This window comes from Blastomyces gilchristii, assembly GCF_000003855.2.
Source record: "Blastomyces gilchristii SLH14081 genomic scaffold supercont1.48, whole genome shotgun sequence".
NCBI classification, from domain to species: domain Eukaryota; kingdom Fungi; phylum Ascomycota; class Eurotiomycetes; order Onygenales; family Ajellomycetaceae; genus Blastomyces; species Blastomyces gilchristii.
Window position 1 is genome coordinate 8,634 of NW_003101635.1, and position 17,638 is coordinate 26,271.

Sequence of the window (17,638 nt, forward strand, 5' to 3'; positions counted from 1 at the left end):
ACTACTACTGAGCTTCTTATAAGTATTTTTATAATATCTCTAATTACTTTCTATCAGCTGATAATGCAGAGATATTATTATCTGTAATAGTATCTTTACTTCTCTCAGACTTATTATTATATCTGATCTTCAGATTAGCAGCTAATTTTATATCTCTCTCAGATCAGCTTCTAACTCTTAGTAGTATAGTTCTTCTCTTTACTATAAGTCTCTCTGTAAGTAATTTCTTACAGATTCTAGATAATAGTTTCTACAAAGCTCTCAGTGCTGCTAGTGCTCTCTGCAGCTCTGTGAGTCTATAATTATCTGCTCTCTACTTATACAATCTCTGATCAGATATATGCAAATATGTCTAGATTCTCTATTAACAGTTCTCATATTATAGCATATTTCTGCAACTTCATCATCAATGAGAGATGAGTCTCTGAGTATCTGTAAAATTCAGATAATTAAGATAATATAAATGTTATGAATTTGTAATAAGAGTTAATCTGAGTAGATAAGCTCTCTCTCTGCATCTCAATTATTTCTGAGCTGAATACTTCAGTGTAACTGAAGAAGTGAATACAGCTTTGTAAGAGATATCTGATTATATATATAGATAATCAGCTCTCAAGACTCTGCTACAAATACATACACTCTGATATTCAGCTCTCTTAAAGTCTATATATTTATGACAGTCTTTATATTAAATATATTAATTATCTGTACTGCAGATATAATACTCTCTGCTTCTTTAAAGAGAAAAATTAATAGTTATAAGAGAATTCAGTATTATAGATATTAAGAATATAAATGTGAGTTTTCTTTGTTTTTTCTTTATTAATCTCTAAATTATATTTATAGTCTGATTTTATTTTTCTTTATTTTTAATTTTAATAATAACATGATTTCTTCTTTTCTTATATATATTACAAACTGTTCATCTTAGTAGATACTCATCATCTTTGTAAACTATAGTTTATAAATAACAGTGTTAATATCTTTATTATAATCAGATTCTTAGCAAAGATTAGATTATTCTAACTTATTAGAATTTACAGTATAAAAGTTATATCTCAGCTTCTGCAGATATCTTATCTATTTAGATAATTCTTAAGTAAACTTATTCATCTTATCAGAATATTCTTATCACTGAATCTTAAATCAGAGCTTATAATCTTACTTCTCTGAGTTAATAATTTCTTTGATCTGATATTCTCTTTCACTCTCTAATACTTTATAAATAGAGAAATGAGTCACAGAGTTCTTTTCTAAAAATTTCTTATATTTACAAAGTAAAAAGATATAAAAAATATTATATATCTATAACTCAGATAACAGTTTTAATTTATAGAACTATAAGCTAACTTTTTTTATAATCTTATAAGACTCTATCTGTAAGAGATTCAGCTTCTTACTAGATATTTATATAATAATATTTTTAAGACTTAATTAGACTTTATTATCTTTCTTAAAACTTTTTATAATATACTTAAAGTCATAGTATCTCTTCTAATAGTCTTAAGTCTTTTTTAAGAATTTATAAGCTTTCTTTTAAATATTTTGAATTCTCTCAGCTCATTTACAGATATTATCACACTCTATAGTATACTCTCATAGATTCATCAGAGTTATTTATATATAAGTCTCAGTGAGTATCTTAAAGAGAGTTTTATCTATACTAATATACTTTAAGTTATTGTATATAAACTCTGTAAATAATAATCAATATACTCAGTTATTCTGATTGTAATTAACAATGTATTACAGATACTATTTTAATATACTTATTAAATATTCTATCTAATCATCTATCTGTTAATAAAAAGTCATACTTAGATCTCATAAGATTATAAGTATAGTTATCAGATTAGATCAGAACTTTTTTATAAAGATTAATTCTCTATCTGAGATAATATTTACAGATAACTCATATAATTAGATCATATCACAGATAAAGATATAAGTTAAATTCTTTGACTTTAAGTTCTCATAAGTGAGTATAAAGTGTGTCATCTTAATAAAGTAATCTACTATCATCAGCACACTGTCAAAACAGATATTATATATATTCTTACTTTCAGAGAGACTTATAACAGTGTTCATTTCTAGCAGTTTTTAAGATTTTTATAAGATGAGTAGAGAAGTAAGTTCTTTATATAATCTGAATCACACTACTTATAAACTCTGATAAATAGTATAAGAATTTACTATCTTCTTTATAAGCTCTTGTATCTTTAGTCAGAAGTATTATTTTATAAGTAACTTATAAGTGCTAGTATCTGTAAAATAATATATTAAAGAAGAGTTATAATATCTTTTAATAAGTTCTATATATAGAAACTTATTTATAAGTATATAAATCTGACTCTCTCTTTATAAGAGATTATTTAAATCTCTTCAATTCTTTATTTCTGCAGAATTGATCTCTGTTATAAGCAGTTTCTAAATATACTAAGTATATTTATTTTTTAATTGCAGTTCTGATAATCTGAATAGAAGATTTTATAAAAAGTTATACTCTGTTTTTTCTTATATTAAATCTTCTACAGTACTTCTCAAAGTCTATAAATTCTTCAGATTATAGATACTCTCTTCAAGAATTCTTGCAGAGATTCTCAGAGTGTTAACTCTCAGTATTATAGATAGTAGTTATACAGACTTCTTCTATCTCTTCTCTTTCTTCTCTTATATAGAATTAAGAGACTCTTCAGTTAATTTCTTTATAAAACTTAATTTAAGTATTCTATAAAGCTTTTCTATCTTCTCTACTCTCTCTATATCTATTATTCTGATCTTTCTAATATAGTCAGATCTGTGAGAGAGTTTATTTACTAAATTCTTAGTTCTTTTAATATACTCTATCTTGAATCAGAACGTACTTAGTCTCTGAGCTCAGTGAATCTACTACTATGAGAGTTTCTTTGTTAAAGTAAACTATTATAAACTGTTATGATCAGTTCTAATAGTAATCACTGTTATAAGACTCTCAAAGAAGTGATATCAGTAATGAAAGAATTTAACTATTATAAGAAGCTTGTAATTATAAATATTATAGTTAATCTTCACACATTATATCTTCTGTAAGAAAAAGATTACTAAAACTCAGTTCTCATTTAACTGTAGTTATAAGACTATTTCTAAAATTATAAAGAAGAAGATATCTGTATTCAATTTAATTAAGAGAAAGAGATTAAAGTGAAACAGTATTACTGTATCTATAAATATCTATTTTAATTTTATAAAAATCTTATAAGCTTCTGAGATAAAAAAGTTCTTACACTTCTTTCTTCTTAACAATCTTTTCATGCTTTATTTATAAGATAACTTCTTCTTATTTTCACTTTTTAGCATGTCTGTAAGAATTAAGAAGATTCATATAAATATAAAGATAAATTATCTGTAGAAATTCACAAAGCTTAGAAAGAGCTGAATCTTATAAATACTAGTTAACTTTAATTATAATAGAATAGTCTCAATCTGTGAAGATTTCATCTGAATATTATTTACAGTAATTATATATTCTAGGAAATTAATTCAGCAGACACTGAAGTTATACTTTATAAGCTTAATATACAGTTCTGTCTTATCTAAGATCTTTAATACAGTTTATATATACTCAGTGTGTTCTTTCTTCTTCACAGAGTACATTACTACATCATTTAAATATATTACTATAAAGATATTCAGATATATATAAAGTATTTTATTAATAAAAGACTGAAATATCATAGAGATATTAGTTAAATCAAAAGATATTACTAGATATTTAAATAATTTCAGCACAGTTCTATAGAGAGTCTTTTATTCATTCTCAGACTGTATTTATAGTTATATATATATATTAATAATATTCAGTTATATGAATATAATAGCTCTTATAAGACAGTTAATTATATTCTCAATCAGAGATAGAAAGTAGTAACTCTTTATAGTCTTAAAGTTCAGATTACAGTAGTTTATATATAATCTGAGATCTTTATTCTTCTTCTTGATAAATATTATAGAGACTTCTATAAAAACCGAAAAAGATCAGATAAAGTTATTCTTTAGTTCTTCTTTATATAAGTCTATAAAATCTCTGTCTTATAATAAGAGAGCTTATAGATTAATTCTCAGAAGAGTTTCTATTCTTCTATTAAATCTATTATCAGATTCTTCTCACAGTGAGATAGAAGCATAGCTATCTTAACTGAACTGAATATCTCTGTAAGATCTTGATATTTCTCTGATCTTTGAAGCTCAGTTTTCATGATCACAAAGTTCTCAGACATTTATAAAGTTATTATATAAATAAGCTTGTCTTCTCTTGTTAACTCTATAGTATCAACTGATTCTATCTTTATAAGTAAGTCTATTAACACTGATGAGAAGTATAAACCTGACTCATAGATAACTATATACAGATTATTTCTTTGAAGTTATACAAGTTTCAAGAACATATTATCTGAAATATCTGTAATGATAACAGTTTTTACAAATCTTCTTCAAGTTCTGAAGAGATCTTGTAATTCAAAGATAGCTCTTATAAGTCTCTCAGCTCTCAGATCTGAGTTCTCACACTCTGTCTATTATAAGAGCAGATTCTCAGTCTTTATTTCTCAGTTTATTCAATCTGCAAGCTTTAGAGACACTATAGTAATCTCAGATTCTAAGTTTATTAATACTTCTTATACTTACAGAGTAGTAGTATTATAGTACAGTCTCTCTCTATAAGTATATATTTTTATTAGAAAAGTAATACATTCAGATATCAGCTTTAAAACTCTTAAGAAGACTGTTACTCACTCTGTCTATAACTTTTTAAATTATTATTTTAATTTATTTAAACAGTTTATATAAAGATGTTGTGATTTATAATAGATAAAATAGAGACTCTTTTTCTTAGTCTCTCTATTATATACTCTGTTCACAGAAGCTTATAAAGCTCTCTCTCTCTACTTAGTGATTAGATATGAATCTCTCTATATCTTATTATTATTTCTCAGTAAATCTATTCTCTGTTATTCTAGTTCTTATAGAGTTAGTCAGTGATTTACTCTTTATAAATCTATGACTTTTATAGTGATCTGTAAGTAGTGAATGAGAGTCATCAGTTTCTTCAGAGTTAAGAACTTAGAGTCTTACTTAATAAGCTTATTCTATATATATTTATTCAGTCTCTTTATAAATATAATTATTCAGATCTTGTTTCAGAGCTCTGTTTTCACAGAATTTAATTCATATTATAATTTTATAAAGCACAGTAAGTAGTCTTTATCAGATTTCTTATCTCTTTTTCTAATATTAATAATTACAGCTCAGATGTTTTCTATTCAGCTTACAGAGTTTCTCAACTTATTCTTTAAATAGATCTTAAGAACAGATTAGTAAGATCTTAAGTAATTATTCTCTAGATAATTCAGTCAATTCTTAACTTCAGTGTAGTAAAGATCTATTATTATATAGATAACAGCTTCTTCATCTTTTATATCATATAGCTGAGCTTGTAAGTCAATTTTAAATACAAACTTATAAAAGCTTTTATAGATTGTGATTCAATAGATAATCTTAAGTAGTTATAGCTTAAGAAAGTTTCTTTTCAGTTTATAAGTATCTCTGAAGATTATATCTAAGAACTCAGTTTAAGAGTGTCTACAGACAGTAAGTATTTCTTATAGAAAAACAGCTTAATTCTGTAGATAATACTCAAGAATATTCTTCACTGAAATTGATTTATTTATGAATTTAGAGAGTTTCTCTATTACAGATATAGAGAATAATGTTCTGTAAGTAATTAATAAGTTCTCTGAGACTTCTTCTATAAGAGTTATTCATGATTTAGATAGCTACTTCTGAGTGTCTGCAGTAAGATTTACAAAGATTAAAGTATATAAGTTACTAGTTCTTTTAGTTATAATAGATAGTTACTGACTGATAGAGCTTGAAATGTAAGAATAAGTGCTTACATATAATTATTCAGATGTTTGCAGCTTAACATAATATATACTATTAACTACTAGAAGTATTCACAGTAGAAAGTGAAAATATAGAAGTGAAATATATAATAGTATTCAAGCTGAGTTATGAATAGTATTCATGAACTTCAGTCTATATAGTTTTGTGTAGTCAAGGGCTGCTAACTCTATTAATTACGTGAGAGATAGAAATGTGATTCGGAAGAATGTACGACCGCCTGATAATAACACGGCCGCTTCCAAACACGCTTACGAATGTAAAGGGGTCATAGCAGCCACTAATTAATTTAGTATGACATATATAAGAAGCTAGCATACACTTGTAATTGTATGCTAGCTCAAGCAACCTTTAAATCACATCTGATAGCATGTTTAAAAATCAATGAGAAGTGCAGACTTCTTCAGAGTGTGATAATTTCATCTATGAAGTAATTTGTAGTTATCATATCAATGTGATTCTAAATGTCTCAAAAGATAGTGTATAAGAAAGCAGTGAGTGAAAGAGTATTCAATTAATACTGTTCTACTTATTGAGAGAAAACTTCACACTCAGATGAATGTCATGTATGTAAACAGATAAGATGTGAGAAAGAGAATGAAAGCAGTGAATCAGATTCAAAGGCATTCACTCTCTACTTAGAGAGATACAAGAGAGGTAGTCACAATCAAAGTTATATAATAATGACAGAAATCATATAATAATATGACAATAGACACTGTATAATCAATGAGAAATTACTGAAATAAATACCTTCTCTAGTTAATATGAATAATACCACTCTTCTCTGCTACCTAAACTGAAAGATATACAGAATCTCTCAGAAGGTTTATTTGAAGTAGTAAGAAAAGCAGTCAAGATTACTGAATTAGAAGCAAAACTCTGTACATATATAAGAATTTTAAACAAGATTGAGATCTTGCATATACAGTGACAGGTCAAGATAGAAGTCAAATAACAATTAATATTCACTGTGAATCAAGTATTCACTATGAAGATCTTCATTAATACAATCATTATTATTAATAAGAATAGAGAAAATCAGAACATAGACCTGCAGTAAGAGATTGAATACTTACATAGATTGTGATTCAAAGGTTGCTTAAGTCAGCGTATGATTACAGGCGTACGCGGGCTTCTTATATATTGTAATATTGTATGCTAAATTAATTAGCGGCTGCTATGGCCTCTTTACACTTATAAGCAAGTTCAGAAGCGGCTGTGTTATTATCTGATGATTGTATGTTCTTCTGAATCACATCCTCTCTCATCAGATTCAGTCACACTCATGTGATCATGATGTCTACTCTAGCTTCATGTGAATTAGTATGCCACTAGTGTTCACAATTATGTGATCTATCTCTGATTTGACTAGTGTTCTGTGTACACTCTTATAAAGAAACTTTCACTATATTACATCTCTTATTCACTAACTTTTCTCATTCTTCAATCATCTTCTTCATTATTGTCATCATTGAATATCACTATCTCATACAAGATTTCTATCTCTTCTTCTGTTCAACTCTTTTCATCTGTTTATCTATTACATTGTACATGTTTCTGATGATAACCTCTCATTTTCACAATAAGTGTTCTCATAGTGCTCATATCAGGCAGTTTGTTAGCAGTAAGTGTAATGTGTTGTGAAATGTGATCAGGACTTGTTTATCTTCTAACAATTATCAGAATGTACTATTATGAATGATATATTTTCTTTATCTTCTTATACATTCTTAACTATTTTCTTCTCAGTGAGTTTCTGATCATGTTTTCTGACATGATTTTGCATGAACACAGATGCTGATATGTTTGTTTTTATTTATGTAGAATCTTTACACATTGACAGATTCATGTCTGCTAATAATAGTGAACTCAATATTGAATCATTGATCAAGAACTTGAAGAACATGATAATGAAGAAATTGTTTATACTATGTGTGACTGAGTCTTCTGTATTTCTCTCTACTCTCTCTGTTTCTTTCTCTGTCACTCTCTCTCAATCTTCTACACCTGCTTCTGTGTCTGGTTCTCCTGCTCCTGCTATCTCTGTTTTCATGACTCTCACTTCTGCTACTCCTGGTTTTACTGTCTCTGCTTTTGTTATCAGCTCTTCTCATTTCAAGGAGATGTTGTATAGACTTAATGAACTATGTTTTTCAGTGTGTATGCTCTCACTCTTCTTACTGACTCTCAGAATAATTTATTATATGAAGACTATGTATAATATAACTATCTGAAGCTCAGTTACAGATGCTGATTATTATATTCATTTTAAATATTCATGATGAGACAATTGTTCATTTATATCAGAGAATCATCTTTCTTCTCAACAGTGTTGAAATTATAAGTCTTTTTCTTTTCATCTTTTCAATTGAATTACTCAGTTCAGAAGTAACTCTTTTTCTATTCTTAGAAAAAATTGTTATAGATTTTACTGTGCACAAAGTTGTAATATTCATGAATATCAAGAAACTTTTCATGACTGTTAAATTTAATATTGTGAGTATATCTGCTCTGATGAATATCTTCAGAATGATCAATCTGTATCAGTCTATTCTTTAGTATTTGTTATCTGACTTTGTGATGCAGATGAAGAATATCTGTGTTTTCAGAAATAAGAACATAGATGTTATACTCTTTTACATCTGCAGATGTGAGACTTGTACACCTTGTCTGAGATGTTGTTATGAAAATGAGCTGTTTATACACTGTGTTCTGCTTTCTGCATTTCTCTGTATCTCTCTCTCTCTTTCTGAGAAGCCTCATGTGTGTTGTAATTGCATGTATAACTCTAAGATCAGTGAGTATTTATTCAGTAACTGTTCTCATCTCTGATTTTGTGATTTTTATATGCTAACAATGATTCTTAGTTACTTCAGTGTCAGAGGCTATTCTAATCAAAGATGATAACACTGCTGAGACTATCTTCTCTCACTCTTAAGCTTCTTCTGTCACTTTCTCTCTCTTCTCTGTAGAGAAGATTGTGTGCATACTGAATTGTAAGTGTTCAGTGCTGAGTGACTTCTGCTGTTATTTATCTAATTCTGCATCTCTTTCTTTCATTTCTTCTGTCTCTATCTTTTCTGTCCTGGCTTCTGGTTCTGCAGATTCTGTGCTCTTCTTCAATTTCTCTACACATATGTGTATACATTTCTATATTGGCATTTCAGTCAATCTTGTGATAAATGACATTAATGTTGTATACAGAGTGGTAGAGGAATCAGAGATATGCACAGTGTTATTGTGAGAGTGACTTACAGCTCTTGAATTTCTTATGAATCTCAAGTTTTGAGATTTTCTTTGTTTTTGATGTTTTTCAGATGATGTGATGTTAGAAATAGATTAAATGTATGATATATGAAAATGAATGAAGTATGTATAATAATATTTATCTTTTACAGCTGACTCTTACAGTTGATAATTAATTCATTATTTCTTTTCTTTTCTTACACTTTTTCTTTATCTGCTAGTCACTACTCTTACATGACCTCTATATAGTACAGTATTCAGTGACTAGATTCAGCAGCTTTTATCTTTTATAATTCTATCTCACATATTATACTGTCTCTCTTTGCTTACTCAGATCACTACAGTAAACAGCTCATTGAAACTAACCTCACTCAATCTCTGAGTATCTTTAGAGGTTGAGATGACTTGGTCTCATGTGTCTGCAGATGTTTCAGATAATTCATTCTCTGTAATCTCTGTGATTGAACTGATGTAAACAGTTGAATTCAACTCTGAATTTCTTTTTCTTCTGTGATCTGACTCACATACAAGTCTGCTGCTTTGAGACTGCTCTTTACTGCATTGTGTCTACTGTCTGCAGTGCATTATTGTACAACTGGCTACAGTCTCATCACTTATTGAAGTGTGATATTCATCTGATTTCTTCATTACTTCTCATTCTTTTCTTATAATTATAAAAAGATTGAAATAAGTGAGATTATCTGATTTGTAAATGTCTATGATTTCTCTTATCTTGTGAGACTTTTCAATTGTAAGCCTCTTCTTTTTCAATGCTGATAATAGTGCTGTGAATAATCATAATCTACTCAGGTCTTGTACATTTGCTTCTATAAGTTGTAAATCATTTATTAAGTTGTGTAAGACCTGTCTCTCTGATTCTTTCAATGTGTACATTTCCAGAGAATGTGATTTGAGTATTTTATATGGCTCAAATCACCTAGGTTGAAACTTCTCAGAACTCTCATTATGTATGAGAACTCACATTCTTATCTTGAGACTTGATTTCTTAACTAGTGAGTCTCATATTCTTTTTAATTGAATTGCTCAGTTCAGGAGTAACTCATTAGCTTTTGCATGTGTGTGGCTGATCTCTTTCAATCTTGGTTCTGTATCTGTGACTGTTGTGTCTGCAACTGCTACTACTGTATCTGCAACTGTTGTTCTCTTTCTTATCTTTTCTGAAGCATTCTTCAGGATGTGCGGATGCAATTCATACAACAGGTAGAATGATGAATACTTGAAGACTGCATGCTGTTGAATTCATGTGGCCAGTAGTGCCTGTCTGAGATATTCATCTCATAGTCTTGTAGGCTTGTTCACTAGATATTTTATCAGCATATTGTTCAAGATTTCATTCAAGTGTTTCATCTTTCTGTTCATTCACAGATGATATGACATTGTTCTACAATATCTTGTCTATAACTGATTTATGAAATGTCTCATCACTTCTTCTATGAGATTCACATCATTATCAGTTAGAATCTCATGTGGCATTTCATAGTTGACATAGATCTCATTATATAGAAACTTTGTCATCATCTTCTCTGTTACCTCTGAAACTGCTTTTGTGACTGGCCAGTCAGTAGTGTAATTAATAGCAGTGATTATTCATTGATTTTCATTTGATGTCTGTGACAATATATCTATGAGGTTCACTCTTCATTATTTAAACAGTTGTATTATACACTTCATCTGATGTTATACTTTCTCATGTTCTAACTCTTTCTTAGATTCTGTTGTAATCTGACAATTCAGGCACTTGTAAGTGTATATCTGAATGTTCTTGACCATGCTTGGCCAGTATACTCTTGGTTTGAGTATGCTCATGAGTTCAGGGTTTTCTAAGTGACTGAATTCTTTGTATATGTGAGTCATTAACTCACATTTAAATGAAGATTCTAGATAGGAAGCTTCTGTGTATTCTAGATTACAGTAAAGCACAATGTCATTTTTCAATTTTCTCAGCTTGAAGTTTGAAAGTATCTCTTCTACTACTCTTACAAGATACTTATTATCTGATATCTTGTCATTCTTCAAGTGAGAGATCATAGTGTTCACTCATTCTGATTCCTTGCATTCTCTCAGTGTGTTTAATATGAATGTCTCTTATACCTGGTTCACAGAATCCTCACTCATGAAATCAGGTCTGTGACTGATTATATCAGATATCACAGTGTCTGAACTCTTTCAGTATTTAATATGAAGATTGTACACTTGAAACTCTGAGATTCAACATACTAAGTGTTTGAAAGGTTTTATTATTGATTATAGATAGATGAGACTTTTATAATCTGTGATCACTGTTATTGTATATCTGTTGTTGATATATCTATTTCATAATATCAGTATATGCTTAATCACTAGCAATTTCTTTTCATACACTGAGTAATTGAGCTCAGTGTCTGATAGTTTTCTATCATTGTATATCACTGAGTGCAGCTTGCTATTCTTATTCATCTGTAGAAGAGTGCCTCTGATAGCTTATTCAGATGCATCTGTCTCAATGTAGAAAGATTTATCATGATCTGATTGAATAAGCACTGAGAATGTTGTTACACATTCTCTCAGTGTGAGAAAAGACTCTTCACACACAGCATTTCAGATAATTGAATGAAACTTCTTCTTTCACAGATTTATATCTATTTCTCTTAAGAGATCTGAGAGTGATGCAGATATTCATATAAAATCCTTGATGAATCTGCAGTAATATAAGATCAATTCAAGAAACTGTTGTATACAATGTACATTTCTCAGCTGCAGTCAATTCACTATGACATTCAATTTCTTCAGAATGAAGTGTATACAGTCATCACTCACTACATATTCTACAAATTTCAATGCTTTCATTTCAAACACACACTTGATTAGTTTGATGTAGAGCTTATACTCTGTCAGAGTTGTAAGCACTTCATTGAAATACTTCAGATATTCATTATATGAGTTTGAAAAGACTAGAATGTTATTAAGATATATGAGATATGAGGTTTCATTCTGTTTATAAAGAATTATATTCATCATTGTTTGAAAGATGACAGATGCATTTATCAGACTAAATAGTATTATCAGGAATTCAAACTTCTTTCATTGTGTATTAAATGTGGTTCATGAAACTGACAATTTATCTACACAGATCTGTCAGTATTCTGAGAGAAGATTGATCTTTGATAGATATCAGGTGTTTTCAACTGTATTCAACTGTTGTTGAATTCATGACAGTGAATATTCATTCTTGATTATAAGCTTATTAAGTGCTCAATAATTGATACACATCTGTCACTCTTCACCTGCCTTTTTCACAAATAGAACTGGAAAGTCTCATGTGCTTGATAAGAGTTATATAAGATTATGTTCTAGAAGGTCTGTGATCTGATACTTCTGTTCTTCAAGATGTGTTTGTGACAGAGAATATGTATTCTGATTGACTGGTTTTGTGTCCCTTATATCAATCTCATATACAAATCCTTGTTTCAGTAGCAATTTTGATGAAAGATCTGTTCAGAAGATCTTCTCATGCTTCTTCAGAAGCTTCTTCATATGCTTATTCTCTTGTATATTCTTTATCTTGGTTTTCTCTGCTTCTGAGTCCTGTATGACATACAGAATGCTTTCAGATGAGGTCTTGTGAATCATTCTCTTTATTTATTAATATGTAAGCAGATTTAACTCTTCTATATCAGAGATGTGAAATGTCCTTCTCATATCAGTTGATAGAATTGTATGAACCATTTTCTTTCTATTGATCAACTGCATATGACATGTACATTATTGAATCTGTGAATTGAACCTTTGAAATTAATTGAGTCTGAGAATAAGGTTGTATTTCATGTTCTGCAGCTCTCACACTCAAATATAGCAAGATTATTCTCTGAAGTACAAGGAAACTCTTACTCTTACAGGTGATATCAAATATTAATTATCAGATAATCTTATGTGTCAGAGATTCTTCATCTGATAAATCTCTTTCAATCTTCAGATCATATAATCATTAATATATTATGTAGAAGCTTCTGTGTCTGCTAACACTTTTACAGTCATCTCTTGATTCTTACTCAAGTGTCTCTTATACATTAATATTTCAGGTCTTAAGATATTGAGATAAGTGTTCACTTCATTCTTCTCATCTGCATCTCATTTGAGAGTCTGCTTCTTCTTTGTATTTGCAGGATTCAGGGAATTATCTAATACAGGCATCTCTTTCACTTTGAAGACTTTTCATAGAATATCAGTGAGTGTCTTCAAGCTTACTGATTCTTCTAGTTTTTTAACTTTCTTACTTCTCTTGACTGTGTACACTGAGTGCAATCTTTTACATCATGATTTTAATATCTGCAGTTAAAGCAAGCTCAATGCTTATAATATCAAGATTTTCACTCAGAGAATCCCTTTTTCAGAGAATTCAGTGCTTTAGTGATAACATTCAGATCTAGATTCATCATATCTGAGTGTGTGACTTGTGTTATAGAAGTCTGATTATTTGTTCTCTGCTGAGACATACTCAATTGCAGTATTTTCTATTGCAATTGACTTGCTTATTCTTATATAATAAGAATATTGTATACTTTCTTCACTGTGTCTGACTGTGAGATTAAGCATTTTCATTTCACTCTCAACTCAGATGTAAGATCATGAATGAAGATCTATAAATAGAAAGATGTTGAAAGCTCTTTATTCAATACAAGATAGTATAAGCTGAAGTGTGTGAAATATGATATAAGATTACTTACTTATCTACACTCAGTGAAGTGTTTGTAACACTTGTCTTATATATTTACTTTCTCAAAGTTATGTAAGATTCATTTGAAAAACTCATTTCATATTTATAAGAATAAATATTACTCTGAGTCTGTGAGATTCATCTTTTCATCAGTTATTTATAATGACTTTGCTTTTCTATATAGAAATGTGACAGATCTTAAGACTTGTTGAAATTCTGTTAACTGTTTGTCTGTGAGTTCATATTCAATCTGATAATATGATTGCATCTGACTTAGTCAGCTGATTGCAGCATTATTTTTTCAGTTATCATTGAAGCTTAGTGACTTCAGCAGATTTTCTCACTTGATATATTTTATACTCAGATTCTCATTCTGTGCAGTGATCTCTGATAATGTGTATACTTCTGAAGAGAGTGTGAATAATTGTGATGAAATCTTCAGATTCAGTGTAGTTATCTGTCTGTGTAATCATTCAATCTTCTGCTGCAGGCCTAAGATCTGGTTTTCTCTATTCTTATTGATGATGATAATTGCGTCAGCAAAGCTCTTCATAGTGAATACATTATTCACAGTGAATGTCAATTGTTGTTTGACTTCTGTCTCAGCCTGCCACTGTGTATACAAGGCCTTGATCTCATTTAGAATCCTTGTATGTGTATGAAGCTTTGATTTCAGTTCAGTGATTTCAGCTGCTTTTCTTACTGCTTTGAGTAAACTCTCTGAGAGGTTCTGCATATCTTTCAGTTCAGGTAGCAGACAAAGGTGTTGTTTATATCAGTTAGAGAAGATATTCATTTCAGTGATTTCTTGTTAATTGTATAATGTCTATTGTTATATTACTGTGTTATTATATCAGTATATTATTCTATCACTATATCATTATATTGCTATATCATTATATGATTTCTGTTATCATTGTATGACTTCAGTGATGATCATCTCTTCTTTTATCTCATTGAATGAAGAGCAGTCTTCTTTGAATCTGGTTCATTGCTCTCATCTCTTTTCTCACATCTCATCTGTTTGCATATGTGGTATTCGCCTGAGTGTGGAGTTTTCTCTCAATAAGTGAAGCAGTATCAATTGAATGCTCTTTCACTCACTGCTCTTTATATGCTATCTTTTTGAGGTGTTCTAGAACCACACTGACATGATAACTATGAATCACTTTGTAGATAGAATTATCATGCTCTGGAGAAGCCTGCGCTTCTCACCGGTTTTTAGACATGCTATCAGATGTGATTCAAAGGTTGCTGAAGCCAGTGTATGATTACAGGCGTATGCTGGCTTCTTATATATTGTAATATTGTATGCTAAATTAATTAGCGGCCGCTATGGCCCCTTTACACTTGTAAGCAAGTTCAGAAGCGGCCGCGTTATTATCCGACAGTCGTATGTTCTTCCGAACCACAAGATAGATAATTACACTAAATCTAAAGATTTTATTATAATCATTTACAATCTCTTCAGAAGTATACATATTATCTGAGATCACTGTACATGATCAGAATTTAAGTATAAAATATATTAAGTCAGAAGATCTGCTGAAGTTATCAAGCTTTAATAACAACTAAAAAAATGATACTGTAATTAGCTGACTAAGTCAAATATAATTATATTATTGAATTGAGTGTGAACTTATGAGCAGACAGTTAATGAAATTTTAACAAGTCTTAAGATCTGTCACATTTCTATATAGAAAAGCAAAGTTATTATAAATGACTGATGAAAAAATGAATCTCACAGATCTGAAGTAATATTCATTTTTATGAATATGAAATAAGTTTTTCAAATGAATCTTGCATAACTTTAAGAAAGTGTATATATAAGATATGTATTATAAACACTTCACTGAGTGTAGATAAGTAAGTAATCTTACATCATACTTTACACACTTCAGTTTACACTATCTTATATTGAATAAAGAGCTTTTAACATCTTTCTGTTTACAGATCTTCATTCACAGTCTTACATCTAAGTTAAGAGTGAAATGAAAATGCTTAATCTTATAATCAGATATGATGAAAGAAGTATATAATATTCTCATTATATAAGAACAAGTAAGCTGGCTATAACAGAAAATACTGTAATCAAGTATACTTTAGCAGAGAACAGATAATCAGACTTCAATAATACAAGTCATTCACTCAGATATAATGAATCTAGATTTGAATGCTATTGCTAAAGTACTGAATCTCTCAAAAAAGAGATTCTTTGAGTGAAAATCTTGATATTATAAGCATCAAGCTTGCTTCAACTGTGATCATCAAAATCATGATATAAAGAATTACACATAGTATATACAGTCAAGAGAAGTAACAGAGTTAAAAAACTAGCAGAATTAGTGAGCTTGAAGACTCTTACAGATATTCTATAAAAAGTCTTCAAAGTGAAAGTGATAATCATGTTAGATGACTCTCTGAATTCTGTAAATATTAAGAGAAAGCAGGCTTCTAAATGAGATAAAGATAAGAATGAAGTAGTAAACACTCATCTCAATATCTTAGAGTCTGAAATATTAATATATAGAGAGTACTTGAGTAAGAATCAAGAGATAACTATAAAAGTATTAGTAAATATAGAAGCTTCTATATAATATATTAATAATTATATAATCTGAAGACTGAAAGAAATCTGCTGAGTGAAGAATTTTCAATGTATAAGATTGTCTGATAACTGATATTTAGTATTATCTATAAGAGTAAGAGTTCTCTTGTACTTCAGAGAATGATCTTGCTATATTTGAGTATAAGAGCTGCAGAACATAAAATATAATCTTATTCTCAGACTTAATTAATTTCAAAGATTCAATCTGCAGATTCAATAATGTACATGTCATATACAGTTAATTAATAGAAAGAAAACAGTTTATACAATTCTATTAACTAATATAAGAAGGACATTTTATATCTCTAGTATAGAAGAGTTAAATCTGCTTACACATTAATAAGCAAAGAGAACAATTTACAAGACCTTATCTGAAAGTATTCTGTATATTATACAGGATCTGAAAGCAGAGAAAATCAAGATAAAGAATATACAGAAGAATAAGTGTATGAAGAAACTTCTGAAGAAGTATAAAAAGATCTTTTAAACAGATCTTTCACTGAAATTGCTGCTGAAACAAGGATTTATACATGAGATTAATACAGAGAATGTGAAATCAGTCAATCAAAATGTGTACTCTCTGTCACAGACATATCTTGAAGAATAGAAGTATCAGATCACAGATCTTCTAGAATATAATCTTATATAATTCTTATCAAGTATGTGAGACTTCTCAGTTCTATTTATGAAAAAGATGAGTGAGAAGTGACAGATATGTATTAATTCTTAAGCACTCAATAAGCTTACAATCAAGAATAAATACTCATTATCATGAATTTAACAACAGTTGAATGCAGTCAGAAACACTTGATATTTATCAAAGATTCATCTTCTCTCAGAATACTGACAGATCTGTGTAGACAAACTGTCAGTACTATGAACCATGTTTAATATATAATGAAAAAAGTTCAAATTTCTGATAATATTATTTAATTTAATAAATGTATCTGCTATCTTTCAAATAATAATGAATATAATTCTTTATAAACAGAATAAAATCTTATATCTTATATATATAAATGATATTCTAGTCTTCTCAAACTCATATAATAAATATCTGAAGTATCTCAATGAAGTGCTTATAACTCTGACAGAGTATAAGCTTTATATTAAATCAATAAAGTGTGTAT

The 17,638-nt window shown here is 29.1% G+C and overlaps 1 protein-coding gene across 1 annotated transcript; it reads right to left on the bottom strand.

Moving 5' to 3' along the window:
* Positions 1 to 14,369: 14,369 nt before the first annotated feature.
* On the bottom strand, positions 14,370 to 14,636 carry BDBG_18041 (uncharacterized protein; the record flags this gene model as incomplete). The annotated part of the gene is made up of 1 exon (XM_031725631.1): positions 14,370 to 14,636. One exon carries the CDS (start codon positions 14,634 to 14,636, stop codon positions 14,370 to 14,372), a length of 267 nt encoding a protein of 88 aa, XP_031581447.1.
* Positions 14,637 to 17,638: the final 3,002 nt, after the last annotated feature.